This window comes from Mixophyes fleayi, chromosome 4 (assembly GCF_038048845.1).
Source record: "Mixophyes fleayi isolate aMixFle1 chromosome 4, aMixFle1.hap1, whole genome shotgun sequence".
NCBI lineage: Eukaryota > Metazoa > Chordata > Amphibia > Anura > Limnodynastidae > Mixophyes > Mixophyes fleayi.
Genome location: NC_134405.1, coordinates 216,541,772 through 216,558,499, shown reverse-complemented (window position 1 = coordinate 216,558,499; position 16,728 = coordinate 216,541,772). Strand labels below are relative to the sequence as shown.

Genomic DNA, 16,728 nt, shown 5'->3' with positions numbered 1-16,728 from the left:
ATTTATTATATCTGGCAATAATTGTGATTTTTTTATCCACTAGGCAGGGGGAGGCTGGGCTGGGGGGCAGGGGGGCATCTGCCCCCTGGGCCGGTCCCGTAGTAGGCTACCTTGGGCTGGGTCACTGAACCACCTGCATTTATTTTCCTTTAAAATGTTCCTAATAGGCTGCTGAGCAGAGTCTTGCCCCACCCCCCCGTGCTAAAATTTGCCAGCCCTCCTCTGCCAATAGGCAAGTGCCAATTTTACATAACACCCAGGAGCTTTCCATTTCTACACAATATACAGATTGTATAGGGAAATTTGCAAGAGTACTTCACTTCTTGTTTAGTTTCTGAACAATTATTTACATTATATATTTTACTAGAAAAATATATTTCATGTGACAATTAAAAGAAACCTTTTTTTATATTTTTAAATAAATTTTTTAACAAGAATCCTATATTTCCTTATAGCTTTTCATTAGAGCACATATCTTATGTATAAGTAAAATACCAGATTTTTAATGACACTCAATCTATTTCTCTGGCTTTAATAGATCCCATTGTATATTTTCCATATATATATTAGTGAAGATAGGAAACGTGAGGTCCTTTGATACAGAAAGAGGTAACAATATGTGTTTAAAACATAATTACCAAGTAGACATGACTAGTCTCACAGGAATGTGAAATGAGGAAGCCGAAGTGTGAAAAAGACTCTTTGGAATGTGGAGACAGAAAGATGAGTAATGAGAATCCTAATGCACTATGTCAGCGCTTGCATATTAATCCCTATGGGTGAGCCATATTTTAAGATACACTTACTATAGCACACAAATTACTTACTTTACCAACAATCATGCTATTGAACAAATCATCAAGTTCATTTGACATCACAGATAGACCAGAAATGGCTTTGTTTAAATCTTGCAGGCTCATTCGAATGGTAGAGGTCAAGCTGTTAAATCTCAATAACTCATGAACCAGCACTGTGTTCATAGATTCTGTGTACTGAGTGGGATACAGTCTCTGGAAGAAATACAAATAAAAACACATTTTATTTTACTTTTTTAAATTTAGAAAGGTTGTGAAAGGTTTTAAAGGCACACAAAACTTTAATTATATAAACAGCATACAGTACAACTATAAGAATAGTCTCTACATCCTAACTATTGTTGAGAACATGAAATTATTTCATTGTTTTACTAGACTTTTACATAAAGTGTATTGTTTTCAAGTGGATTTACTTTACCAAAGTACACAATTTTTCAATAAAATTATCCTTGAATTAGTGCTAAATCATAAACAGTATAAAATGGCATAGAAATATCTGTACAGTATATACTGGCACAAGGTATCAAATAACAGCACATTATAACCAAACAAGTTTGAGTTATTTAGGACATAGGGGCACAGAACAAATTGACTTCCTCTAAAAATATTAAGGTACCCCTAAAAATAATATTAACATCCACATTCACAAATGTTTCAGCGGCTGATCGAAACTGAAGATATTTGAGACCAGTGGCGGATCCAGGTGGGGGCGATCGCCCCCCCCTAGCAGGGGCTTGCTGCCGGCGGCTGCACAGTATGTGCAGGTCCATTCAGCAGTGACAGGCAGGGACAGTGTGCTGCCCGGCCGCTCTGATTGTGTTTTAAACACAATCAGAGCATCTGGGCAGCACACTGTCCCTACCTGTCACTGCTGAACGGACCTGCACATAGTATGCAGCCGCTGGCAGACTCAGATGTCAAAAAGGGGGCGGGGCCAAAAATCGCCCCCCCTACATCGCCTCGGGTAGAAGTATTTTCTAGATCCGCCCCTGTTTGAGACTAGCGTTTGACTGGAGATGTTTTAAAACCCAGTAATTCTATTCATGCAACTTTTTTTTATTTCAAATGTAAACTTTGTAAACTTATTCACTACCTTTAAATAATGAATTGTGATTTGCCTTACACAGTTTTCAAAAAACATTTCTTTCTTACAGAAATGGTTGTCCATCCTTGTACAAATTAAGGAACTCCCATAAAAATGTGCACTCTACACTTCTCTGTCTCATTTGGCTATTCTTTCTCCCCAAAAATTAATTTTGCACGGGTTCTGAAAACTACAAGCATCAGTGCACCTCGACTGCACTTAGCAAAAGTGATGACCTTGCTCCATCTAACATCTCCATCCGGTCGTGCAAACGATTACAGATTTGCTTATGCCATTTTGAACCACAAATCCATGCACCTTAGTGAAAAAACAGGTACACCAGTGTTAACAGGTTGGGTTCGATATCCCAATCACCACCGTCACTGTAATGGTAAGTGTACATTTTAATTATGTCGTTATTGAAGTGTTCGTGTTTTTTTTGTAGGTTTACTTGGTGTCGGTATCCCAAACATCGGGATACCGATTACCACCGGTGTAAGCCAAGGAGAGTGGGATTTTAATTGTTAAAGTCAACATATCTCAGGAGGTTTCAATAGAAACATTAAACAATTCAGACAAAAACTTGTGCATACAGTTTAATATGTTATGGAATTTTGTTTATACTTGTTGCATAATATTTATTTGTTTCAAACCAATGCAATATTACACCTACATTGCATTGCTACATTTCTTACATAGCATACTTATTGTTCTTGTGACCGTCGTAAAGCAAAGTGAATTCAGATTTTATCCACTGTTGATTCATTTCAATTTTGTGGGCTAATTAACCAAATGCTGGTTCTGTGCTCATCTCTCTATATACTCTGAGAGAACATTTCCAATGTTAGATATTCCTTTTGTTCCTAAAATAAATAATGCCAATTGTACTGTGCAGAATAAGGACCAGTATCTCAAACGTGAGGATGAGACTGCATTTGCAAACTGTAGTAAAACACTCAAGAACAATATTAATAATATTCATGTTTTATAGTTCCCTATTACCGGATCCATTTGTCTTAAAAGTTAATTGTCAGTAAGCAGAGGATAAAGCAAATGCAATTTCACTGTACAATTTCAATACAGTAATGTTCATTAGCTTTATAATAATGGGTCAATTCATAGTCTCACCTTTTGGTGCATCAAAACAATTTAGCTAATCCTCGACCCTGCAAAAGTAGATATTACTCTCTTAGCCATGATCTATGCATTCTGCCCTTTTCAAACCCTCAGTTGTAAGATCATCCTTACCCCATGCTTAATTAAGTCACTTCTGATGGCTTTTGTTTAGGAAATGACACTGGTACTCTGGTTTCTGGTTATGATGTTTGTTCCTGGCATGAAGTAGTTGATAGTGATTACCTACCCTCAATATATTCTCTTTACCTAGAGCCTACCTTACTCCTACCTATATAACTTGATTCATTAATCCCCACTCTTAGCTACACTCAGCTCTACCATTTTCCTACTAGAGCTCCCTCATGAGCAGTTCCCTCTCTACACTTTATTTTCACATCTATTTTTATTTTGTCTACTTGGTATGTCCCTATTTTACATTTGCTCTGTTTTCCCTAGAGCATTATAGTGTCCTACAAATTAATAACAGTAATAGTAATAATTGTTAGTACAGCAGAGATAGTATAGCTTATAATATAGTTATTATTAAGTCAGTAAATATCTTTAGCTATCATCAAATGTTAGCTAACACTTCACTCACTAATGATCTCTAAAATGAAATGTTTTGGCCAACAATTTTGATTAGACAGTGGCCCAAATGAGTAATTGCTTTTCACATAGAAGGAGCACATGGAAATAAGACAGAGTCACGATGCCACTCGAAACCTGGGTCTATATGAAGGTGCACCAAAGAAAATCTGCACTTGAGCCAAGGTGGACTGGATTGTATCAAGTACTGCTGATGACAAATACAGTTGTCCAGTGTCAAGATTGAAACAGCTGGACCATATACCACACTGCAAGACTATTACTGCCCTGAGCCCAAACAAGATTCCTGTGCCAGCGAACTAATACCTACCTGCTCCATCAGCATCACTGACCAAGTAGCAGATTACCCTACATGTGCCAGTTTGAATGTTTGTGGCCTAAGGGGATGTGTACCTTTTAAAATACTCCCCACAGTAAGCCACATGAGCTCTTCACATTGTGGACATAATAGTGTCCCTTCACTTGCTCAAACTTTGGTTGCTGGAGCTGTAGGAGTCTAGAAGGTCTACCTGTCTTCCTTCTCTGTAGCAAATCAAAAGGGAAAGATAATACATGGATGACGATGGCTAAACACTACTAAAAATCAACTAATTTAACCAAATGCTGGCTCTTTGCTCATCTCTCTATATACTCTGAGAACACATTTCCAATTATAGGTATTCCTTTTGTTCCTAAAATAAATAATGCCAATTGTACCGTGCAGAATAAGGACCAGTATCTTTGAGGATGATACTACTTTTGCAAACTGTAGTAAAACACTTAAGAACAATATTAATAATATTCCTGTTTTATAGTTCCCTATTACCGGATCCATTTGTCTTAAAAGTTAATTGCCAGTAAGCAGAGGATAAAGCAAATGCAATTTCACTGTACAATTTCAATACAGTAATGTTCATTGGCTTTATAATAATGGGTCAATTCAGAGTCTCACCTTTTGGTGCATCAAAACAATTTAGCTACTCCTCGACCCTGCAAATGCAGATATTACTCTCTTATCCATGATCTATGCATTCTGCCCTTTTCAAACCCTCAATTGTAAGCTCATCCTTACCCCATACTTTTATGTATGTTGGAAAATGCTTATAAATGGCTCCCATAAAATTGGTTAGGGAGCAGCTAGCTAAACTATGAGGGAAAATCTATTAGCCTTGAGTTATCGACAGAATTTCGTGGATATGGTTATGCGTGCATTGCTGTAAATTACGGTAATAAAAACTTCACTCTTTTTTGCTTGCATTTCATGCTACCAAAGCATCATGCGGTAATACACCATGTGGTCCCGGCTGGCGCTGGAGTCTCCAGGGCCCCTAACCCCGCTGCTGGAGCTTACATATACCCAGTGAAGCTTCTTTGAGGCTTCATTGCACATGCGCAACTCCCCTATACTGCTGCTCTAATTCCGAACCCTGCGCAGTTCAGAGAGGAGACTCCGAGTCAGAATACAGGGTGAATAAAATATATTTTTCAGCGCAGGTGGGTTGGCAGGGTACCCTTATAAGTGTGGCGCTCGCCTGCCTCGCTTCCTTGGCTTACTTTGTTTCACCAGCCCTGTGTGTTGTGCTACTGCAGCACTTCCATGTGTAAAGATAAAGCCCCGTTCCTCGCCCCAAGGAATGATGAGGATCTGCATAATAAGGAATCTTTTAGTTGAACTTGAAGGGTCTTTCTGGGTTAGAATTTCCTACATATGGACTATTCCTAGTTACTAAGGGTATACATGTCATGTCTTTCGATAAAATAATTAGTGAGGCTACTTCAGCCTTAGATAAGTTAATTTAAGAAATTAGATCCACTAGAACAGTTGCCTTTGAATTGGATACTTTCAATAGGGATTATTTTACTTGTTTGGAGCCATTGAAGTCAAAATTGTATCGATAACTTACATTTTTGTTACATATATAAATGTTTGTTTATTTTGCAATTACATTAGGAAGGAGAGAGAGAGAGCTGCTCTCTACTGTCATTGTATTGTTGTTACTTGTTAGTATGCTCTCTCACTGAATAGATCCAATTTGCTAAAGAATAAAGCAATTTCTGTTAAATTTTCAACACTCTATTCTCCTGTATAAGATCTCCATGAGACACGCTGTTCCCTATTCTGTTTTATTAATCCAGTAGCAACACATACATAAAATACGAAAATAACATATACAATCAGTTTGTAAAATAAAGTTATTCTTCACATTTTCTTAAAATCTATGTAATACTCTGTTCAAAAAGTTGCATGGGACAAGGAACAAGAGGGGGGAGATATCAGAAACTAAGTAAAGCCACAAGGGAGATTATACAAAGTGATGGAGATGAAAAACATCCCATGGAAACCATCTTCTTGTAAATTGCCTCACTAGCTGAGATGCCCGACCAGGACCCGTTCCCTAGTTTGAGTTTTATTCTTCCCACATTCCAGTGCAGCTGAACCCACCTCAGAGGACTTGGTCACAGACACAGAGAAAATAACTTTGTGTATGTATCTTTAAGAGTAATGCTCAAATACTGAGACAAGTGTGTATGTGCCCTTACTCATTAATATAATTATTATTGTTGGTGTCGCAGCGTTCCACAGTGAAAAGACAGAGCATACATATGAATCATACTTTAGAAGAGGTGGATTTAGAGCAGTGTATCTCAAACCCAGTCCTCAGGGACTCCTAACAGTGCAGGTTTTCCAGGTGACAAGGGAAATAATTATACCACCTGTGGATGAGTAACAATGTGTCAGTCAGTAATGAATACACCTGTGCTAAAGCAAGGAGATATGGAAAGCAAGCACTGTAAGGGGGGTATTCAATTGACGACGGGATCGCCGAAAATCCAGCGCTCGAAAAATATTACCGTTATTACGGTAATCCTGCGCGAGGAAAACCGTTAATACGGTAATTTACTCGCTGGATTTCAGGGGGCTGCGAGCCGAAATCCAGCGAGATATTACCGTATTAACGGTAATATTTTTGGAGCGCGGGATTTTCAGCAATCCAGCCGTCAATTGATTATGCCCCTAAGAGTCCCTGAGGACTGGGTTTGGGAAACACTGATTTAGAGTATGCAAATCTATATCATTATGTAAAAATGTGTTAACTAAAAGTGTTCAAAATAGATTTTTAATAGCTACTAATCACTCATCTCTTTTATATAATCTGTTTTATAGATAAAATATATGTTTTAGCTGTCCTCTACAAGGGTAGTGTAGATTTTCTCTTTAAACTACTGACTAGTTATAGCAAGTAATTACAATCTGATTCACAAAAAAGGACACTGGAAATAATGTTTGTTCACAATAATGTTCCATACAAAGAATCTAAGAAACATAACTTGTACCTTGACTTCCTCCATGTTAAAGTCCTCTGGAATTTTTGACAGAATGTCAACTATAAGTTCGTGGACAACTTCAGATGTTGATTTTCCTCCTCCACTTGTCTAGACAATATACAGATGACATTACAAAGTTACATAAATATAGCACTTTGTAATATGCTCAGTCAAAACAATGTGGCTAAAAAACAGAATTGCACACAAAAGTAATAACATGTCAACAATTGATGACAGGTATTTCAAATTCAGTACAGTAAAAATAGGTATGGATAATTATTGTGTCCATTTAAAAAAATAAAATAAAGAGAATAGAGACCCTTGCCGTATGCGATAACCAAAGTGTCTCAGCAGCCTGTATTCTTTAGGTGTAACAGTCTTAACAATGTTTGTTTATTGTGAGAATGACTACAGGGCCTGATTCATTAAGGATCTAAAATGAAGAGGTATCTTATTTCAGTCTCCTGGACAAAACCATGTTACAATGCAAGGGGTGCAAACTAGTTTTCTGTTTTGCACATAAGTTAAATACTGACTGTTTTTTCATGTAGCACACAAATACTTGATAGCTTATTTTTACACTGAAATTTAAAGTTGATATTTGTGTGTTACATGAAAAAACAGTCAGTATTTAACTTATGTGCAAAACAGAAAACTAGTTTGCACCCCTTGCATTGTAACATGGTTTTGTCCAGGAGACTGAAATAAGATACCTCTTTATTTAAGATCCTTAATGAATCAGGCCCACAATCTTGATTCAGCCCAACTCACATTTTAAATTTTACATGGCTATTACCCCAGGAGAATACAGTGAGTCACAATAAGGATGAGTACATCTCGAACAGTAGGGCTGCATTTAAAATCTATTTTCAAGGGCAAGCCTACCCAATAGATTTTGAATCATTAGTTTTAAAGTTATATTTTTCAGAGTGCCCAGCTTAGAGGGAACATTGTGGAAAAATCCCTTATCCTCTAAGTTACAGCTGTAGATTTTAACAGCTTTCAATCTTGTTTTGGCAAATAAATAGCACCCACTGGAAAATCAAGCAACTCCTTCCCTTTTTACAAAGCAGTGATAACCAGCGGTAGTCTATTCTGAGAACACTGTTGCATTACTATTATTTCTTATAGCGGCTGGTCCTGCAGTGGTGACAAGATGTCAATGCCGGTTCTTGCTTCACAGCGTTGTTTAAAGTACAGTAAATAAAAAAATCATTTAAAAAAAAACCCAGTTCCAATACACAATGTATTGTAGAAATAAATAATTAAAACACAGGTAGTGTGCTCCTTAAAAAACCCAACCAGCTCCAGAACTATACAGTCTGGGCTGGTTTCCATTACAACAGGAAGCTCTAAAGCATAGGTTTGTCCTTCTATAGGGTAAAATACATCAAGGTTGGTCAGCACAGAACCGGTGTCTCTATGGGGAAAAGGGCACAAACCATAGCATGCCCCCCTCCCAGACTCTACCAGCTGGGGCTCTTCGTGTTATCCCTGAGCTGTGTGGTCTGAGCTAATTGTCAAGATTAGGACTCCCTGGACTGGAAACTTTGATAGTTAAATAATAATAATAATGTACAGAGTCCCTCATAAGTCCATCATGCCAAAAGAGAAACAAATAAAAAAAGCGCACTGCTCAAGGAACTGCACACTGAAGCAGTTTTGTCATAATCACCATTTATTTATACAGCACCACCAATTCTGAAGCTCTGTACATTCACATGGGCAGCATGGTGGCTTCGTAGCTAGCATTTCTGCCTCACAGCGCTGGGGTCATGAGTTCAATTCAAAACCATGGCCTTGTCTGTGTGGAGTTTGTATGTTCTCCCTGTGTTTGCGTGGGTTTCCTCCCACAATCCAAAAACATACTAGTAGGTTAAGAGGCTGCTATCAAATTGACCCTAGTCTGTGTTTCTGTCTGTCTGTGTGTGTGTTAGGGAATTTAGACTGTAAGCTCCAATGGGGCAGGTACTGATGTGAGTGAGTTCTCTGTACAGCGCTGCAGAATTAGTGGCGCTATATAAATAAATAAATTATGATAACTGATGATTCACATCATTCCCTGCCCCATTGGAGCTTACAGTCTAAATTACCTAACACACAGACAGACACAGCCCTATATACTTGTGTTTCCAGTAGAGATGACCACCGTGTTTTGTTTTTGTTTTTGGATCTGGATTACCTTTGTGTTTTGGTTTTGGTTTTGCAAAACCGCAATTGCGTGTTTTGGTTTTGGTTTTGTTTTGCTATTTTTGAAAAAAATAAAAAAAATTTGGTCTAAAATAACCTAATTTAGTGCTCCACCAGTTTCTTAGATAAGTGAGGTAATTCTAAAGCTAATAAATTATGAAAAAAAACAGTTTAATCCCTGGTAGGCCGTCCTTAATTCGAACACTTGTCTGCAAATTATACAGACAAACCTTGTTGTCTACCTCCTCCATCTTTGATTATCGTCAATGTAGCCATCGTCTTTGGGTGTATATTACACCCTCCACTTGTAGTTGAATATAAAAAAAGCAGCCTGCACAGACTGTGGAACTAGAAAGTAAAATTAAATGGACCACGGTAGTTTGGTGGCTATCCATGCCCCCCCCCCAGCGCCCTCCACTTGTAGTAAAATAGAAAAAAAAGCAGCCTGCATAGACTGTAGAACTAGAAATTCGAATATACAAAGAAATGGACAAAGGCAGTTTGGTATCTGTCTGCATCAGATCCCCTCTCCACTAGGAGTAGAATAGAAAACTATTAAGCCGTAATATAATCTAGAATATAAATAGAAATTGAGAAAGGCAATTTGGTATCTGTCTGCATCATAATCATCAACATCCTCATTAGCGCCCTCGTCACCTCCACAAATCTCCCCCTCATCCTCTTCTATTTCCAAAGTGGCATCCTCAATTTGTGTATCACCGGCTACACTCGGGCTGTTCAGGTACACATCAGCAGAACTGCTGAAAGGGCCCTTCTTTATGGGTACACTAACAGAATGCTCACGATAAGACATACCACTGTTGGATGGACTCTCCACAGGGATTGGTGTCATTTGTGAATCAGAGCAAACATTATCCTCTAATACCTTACTGTTATCTTGCAGCTCGGCTTTGATGCGTAACAGTAGTTGTGCACCAATTGTAGGCTCGGTAACTTTTTGGGATCTGCCACTAATAGCCAAAGGTGAAGGCCTCATTCTCTCTTTGCCACTGCATGTGTAGAATGGCATGTTGGCAATTTTATTTTTATCGGCACTTAACTTTTGCTCAGTAACACTTCTTTTTCGCTTCAACACAGTAAAAATTATTTTGTTTTGGTTTTTTGGACTAATTTCGAAACACTGTGTAGTTTGACATCGCCTTGTCCAGATGACGTACTGGGAACACTAACATCAGGACTGTGACAGAACCTGGTTGCTCATTCTGATCATATGTGGACTGCTTTGAATCCATTATAATGAGCCCAAAGCACTTGTAGTGCTAAAGATTATTTGGTGAGATACTGCTGACAGATAGTAATTTTGACAGCCAGAAACATTTATGCACAATTATGGGGGACACCCCAAAAGCACTGTGGAGTGCTAAAAATTATTTGGTAAGATACTGCTGACAGATAGTAATTTTGACAGCCAGAAATATTTATGCACAATTATGGGGGACACCCCAAAAGCACTGTGGAGTGCTAAAAATTATTTGGTAGATACTGTTGACAGATAGTAATTTTGACAGCCAGAAATATTTATGCACAATTATGGGGGACACCCCAAAAGCACTGTGGAGTGCTAAAAATTATTTGGTAGATACTCCTGATAGATAGTAATTTTGACAGCCAGAAATATTTAAGCAAAATAATGTGGGACACCCAAAAAGCACTTTGAGTGCCAAATATTGAAAAAAAACCAAAACCTCCTCTATCCTCCTCTCTTCTATAGCGATTTTTGTTAGCACAATTGGAATAAGAATATTGTATTCTCTGTCCCTGCTCTAATCAGCCTGTGACTACACCCTGCTCTCTCCCTCTGTCAAATGGCGATGGATTGCTGTGGAGGCGTGTATTTATAATCTTCAAGTATCGCGAGAACCGAGCCCCGAGATCCGACGACGTCACGATGACGTTCGGCCTCGATTTGGATTCCGAACGGGCGGGAGAGTACCAAGCTACTCAGCTCGGTACTCGGATACCCAAAGTTCGGGTGGGTTCAGTTCTCGGGGAATCAAGCCCGCCCATCTCTAGTTTCCAGTCACATTGTGCTTCATCATCAAATACTCTATATTACATGTTTAAGCATTTATAATACATATGTATGATAGTTTAAATAAGGTTTTCAAATGTATTCAGTACCTGTTTAGGTAAAGTTGTTAGAATTCCATCAAATAATTCTTCAGTCTCCTTCTGCTCCCTGGTGATATTTCCATTCACGTGAAGTCCAAATACCTACATCATAATATACATTTATTGTATATGATGCTCCACTCATACTGTGGAAGCAGTGAAATGTGGGGCAGGCACTTAAGAAATGATCATGAGTAGTCTGTCACTTGAAATGTGATAGCAGTAAGATGAGAGGCAGTAAAAGTCAAAAAAATTGCATTACTATATAATCATACAAAAGATAGAGCATTGGAGAGTTTCAGTGGAAGGTAGGCAACTCTCAGCATGCTTTGTCAGTCACTGATCCTTACCAAGTGGTTTTAATTAAATAAGTCCCAAAAAAGTCTTACGTCATAAGCAAAATATTAATTTGGAAAGATATATGAAGACTGGTACAATGGGAAAATATGAAATTGGCTCTTAGCAACCAATCAGAATGTAATTATTTTAGTGCGGGTTTTAGAGAAAAAGAAAGGAAACATTTGGGCAACACAAGCTTTCTCCTTTCCATCAGTGTTCATAAATGTCCCCCATTATCTTTTTTCTTGGTAGCTACTTAATACTGATATAAAAATTGACATATAATACCATATTTGAATTTAAAGATAATAATAGTAAAATAATAAAAAATATACAATATGTTTAAAATATAACATGAAAACTTGCACCACATTATTTTGAAATGTGCTGCAACCTCTGACAGTATCATTCAATGTTAATCTTAATTACGAACAATAAGCAGATGTTTTTTTTTCAAAATAGGTTTTATTAATAAGCCGTAATATTACTTGACATCTATCAAGTTTATGGTGAGACCACATACCTCCGGTTCAGCGTTCAGAGAAAGGCTTTTAATGTATTCCATGTAGCTGTCATGGGTACCGTTCTTCGGTGCAAAGTATTTTCCGCTGGGAGAAAATGTGTAATGGTCTTCGGTAATTACAGCTTCACAAAGGAATGTGTCTAGTAAGCTTAAAAGAAGACGCCTGTCATGCTCATCTGTTACTCTTCCTCCATAGTTACATTCCCCAGTAAGATAAATGATCGCATCAAAAGGAGTTTCTTCATAATCATTGATGAACCACTACAAGATATAAGACATATCTTTTCATTAATTAGTTCTAATAATGTAACAAACATAATGCAATATGACATGTATTGTTCTAATAATAAATATTTAGGGATATTTACTTAGCACATAATGGCCATCGCTATACATGTATGATGTGACTATAGGCATCTGTGCCTGCTTTATGCAATATATATACGCAAATTGATACTATTTTGTGTGCTATAAGGTTTAAATGGTGATAATGATGTCATTCACAAACGGTACACAAAAATAAAACAATGTAGTACAAAAGAAACCAGTTTACATGTGATTTACGAATCACAAACTCACAATGCTTCTTTATGTGCCCAAGTGTGCCTACTTTTCTGCCAAGCCTACCTCTCACTCTTTAGAAACATGCCAATAAAAGCAATCAGCAACCAGATTTGCAGGTTGGCAAAGAAACCTGAAAAGTCACAGGGTGAGAACAATTGAAACCTTATATCCAAACAACTACAGTTTAGGATTAACCCCTTTATTAATTTAAACATTAAAGGTTTTCTCTTATAATACCGGTTGGTTTAGTTTCAGCCATGGCTTAAATAAATGTGAGCGAGGGGACTTTAGTGCATGTGGCAGTGTGTTTAGAAATGTGCTTTCCTGCGAGTGGAAGGTATACTGATATGACTCGCTCTCTAGGTCATCACGTTGGTGTTTGTAGGGAGGAAAAGGTATTACCGTTTTATTTAATGTAAATAATTTTGCAGCACAAAATGAAATCTCTTTTATGCACGTTGGTCCTAAAGCGCACTTAGCAAGAGAAGCCCTCCATTCCTACAACTTCTATTGGCCAGTGTAAGTTTTGTGCCCTCTGCAAATGCCACCATATTGTCCACCGATCCCCGTGCTTCTCACCAAATTAAGACACAGTTTTGACTTTATTACAGAATATGCAATTTATTTGAAAATGACGTGCAAGTTTCAAGTAGGATCACTTTACCTGTCATCTGAGTATGTCTAATTGTTGGGAAGGGGATCAAATGCACAGAGAGCACGATTGGGAACAGGCATGATGGGTGATACAGAGGAAATCAATTTTAATGTAACAGTCTTGATTTTTTTGTGTAAAAATGTCTATTTCGTACTTTGCAGAAAAACAGCCCAAACACTGTGTAGAATGCCTGATAGTTACACTTTGCCTGTAACTTATATAATTTGCCTCAGGGTTTGGTTATCAATAAATTACATTTTTCTTATTGTAATTATGTTTACCACCACTAGGTGTCAATATTTAACTAGGCATTTACATATAATACAATATTTATTACAAGAGTTGTGATAGATAGATAGATAGATAGATAGATAGATAGATAGATAGATAGATAGATAGATAGATAGATAGATAGATACAGCATTATGTAATTAAATAATATACAAACCACATACTCCTATACTTCTAAAAAATAAAAAAAAAAGCTCAGGTTCAGTATGGGTGCATTTTTCTATCCCCAGGACATGCTCAATCAAAATCTACTTTGCAGGAATAAGCTGTCTGCTTCAAATGTTTTCGGATGATTGAGAGCAGCATTTAACAAAAATGCTGCTTTAATACAATACTTATTAAAGGAGAGATAAAACTCCCAAAATATTTTATACTTTACTGTGTGAAAGCGAAACATGTTATCTTGTCAGGATTTTCAAAATAGCTCAAGAAAAAAAACATTAGTTTACCTTTTCTTCCCCACCTTGACGATTGCTTGACAGCAGTGAGAAAGTCTTGTCAGTGGCCGAATGTCAGCATGTCCAGAACACTAGGTGAGTTAATATACTTCCCTGCTGTTATCTGCCCACCAGCAACTATATTTTAAATAACCACTCACAGACAAGACTTCCATCCACATGCTGATGGCTTCCCTGTCACTATACAGTGTTTTTTTCTATCAACTATAGGACCATCAACACATTTTCATTGATTCTAAATAGCTGATAACGCTAAGGGGCAGAGGTGGATCCACTGATGGATTAATATAACATAATACTTTCTAAAATTACTTGCAATACAATACATATTATAATATGGAAAAACAGAGTCCTGGCATAAAATACCTGGAGTTGTTTAGCACTGATTTTTAGATCAGAGTCATTGAATTCGTAGGGTATGCTCCAACCAAGTGATCCATATGTGCGCCTCTCTTGTATAAGCGTGTGGAAAAAGCATAGTCCGAATAATAGCTTTTTCCATACCTAGAGAGAGAGAGAAACAAAAAATGATCTGAAACCTGGAAAGGCAGGTGCACACTTAGGAGGTGTTTCCAGTTGCCCAGATGCTCCTTGCGCCAATCACATCAATCCATTGCAGGTAGTATCTGCATTAAGCTAACTATAACTTGTGGTCTACAGTACAGGAATCATTTTTGTGAGTATTTACCTATGTTTTAATGAATATTGACCTCAACAAAATGGACATCATCTTACTTAGTTTTTGGCTCCAGTCTACTCAATATAGAAACTAAATTGCTTGTGTTGTTCTGCAGTTTATTGATGTGAAACACTGTGGGTGCAGATGCAGAGTTGGACACAAACCGAGAGTGCATTAAGCATGGAAAACGAGCATGAGAAACAAGCGTATTTCTGGCCTTATGCAGAACTGTACACATCTCTAGCTTGTCAAAGCTAATAGCGAACGTGCGTCGGCGGACGCCGCGTTCGCTGCTCTCACATTCATCACCCTGGTCAATAAAATCCTTTATTAGTGATCTAGATAGGAATCAGATAGAAATTTTCAGAGAGAATTTGTCCTGAGGGCTGTCAGGGCATATCAGCGCCATTCAGATATTTCAGCTAATGTTGGCTTATGCAGATACATCAGAAGTCCTCTATCAGTTTATAAATGGGCTAATGATATCTTAAACTATCAGACTAGAAAACACCCTTTGAAAAAAGTAAAAATAAAAAAGGAAGGGATAACCTTTATTTAAGAAGGAACGTTTATAAGATTGCGGACTCCCAAAATTCTAGTGGATGACATAAGCAATTCTATCAGTCCTATCTGAGAACAATATAACTCACAGTGTCTTCCTATCTACATAGCCTGTTTGATATATGGGTGGTGTTTCAATGTTACTAGGGAAAATATATGATCATATTTCAGGGGTATGATTAGTGATTATATCAGTTATTAATGGCATAGGACCATGGTATATTATCTCAGCTTATATACTATAGAGCAGTGGCGCGGCAAGACAATTGAATATTGTCTATTTTAACTGTGTTAATTCAACCCTACAGTGTGTGATACATTTGTAACTTTTAATATTTCGCTTTTAGATTTTTTACTGATTTACCCAATAAAGATTAATTTTAACTGAATTTATCACTAACAAACACTTTATATCAAGTTCTCTATTTGGAGTGCCCCATATGATCATGCTTCTCTGTTTCTCTCAGTCTTCGTAATATGGTCAATTTCATGATCGGGTGCACCCCTCCTCCATGAGTATTTCTTATTTGTTGAGAGAAATGTAGATTAACATAATTAGAGGAGGTTGAATAGACTACCTAGTGCAGTCTCATCCCTCTATGTGAACACATCTCTAGATGAGTCTACCTGTGCATCAGCAGCATTGGTTTACAATAAGTCATCATCATTAGCACTTTTTGCACCTGCTCTACAGCAGGCTGAAAACATACAATTCCTAACAGGAGTATATGCGTGTTTCTGCAGGTCTGCATGAGCCGCATTTGCATGAAGACACCTTTAGTGTACACGACCTGCTTGGCATGCCCCATCCCTCCCCTGTCCCGCCTCTACAGTTTTTGTCAGACGTAAGTGCCAGAATCATATAAGTCTGCATTGGAACATTTGGGGGGAATTCAATGGCTTCATCATTGCTGAAAGTAACACGGCCTGCACACTATTACTGATATTAGGGTAATAGTGTGCGTAATTATCGTTAATACGGTATTTTCAACGCCAGCTTTTTGCTCACGACGCAAGCAGGCTTAAAATTACCGTATTAACGGTATTAGCTTTAATGCCACAGTAGTCGCATCTGAATTGAATCTGCCCCATGGTGTGCCCAATTTCTGGGCATGGGCAAAGCGATTTTACACAAGATATGCTATGCAACCTGACCCATTCTGTATTAGCCCCTTGGTGAGTAACTGGAACCCTAATTTTAATATTTTTTTATTTTAATTGGGTGTGTCGTTTTATAGTAGAATTAATTTTGTAAGATGGTCAGATTAATGTAAATGATTTTACATTAATGTACAACTTACTTTATGCATCATTCTTTTGTTATTTAACATTTTATTATATTAACTTACGTTTTGGTTTTCTAACTCTAATTATCTGACTACTGCACAAATGCACAATGTGTAATTTC

At 37.6% G+C, this 16,728-nt stretch overlaps 1 protein-coding gene across 1 annotated transcript in view; it reads right to left on the bottom strand.

The window, feature by feature from the left end:
* The window catches only part of LOC142150794 (dynein axonemal heavy chain 3-like), a 947,133-nt gene that overhangs the window by 25,874 nt on the left and 904,531 nt on the right, over window positions 1–16,728 (bottom strand). Inside the window, 5 exon segments of the mRNA XM_075205980.1 lie at window positions 828–1,010; window positions 6,937–7,035; window positions 11,260–11,352; window positions 12,113–12,373; window positions 14,447–14,584. Coding sequence (XP_075062081.1) covers window positions 828–1,010; window positions 6,937–7,035; window positions 11,260–11,352; window positions 12,113–12,373; window positions 14,447–14,584 — 774 coding nt within the window.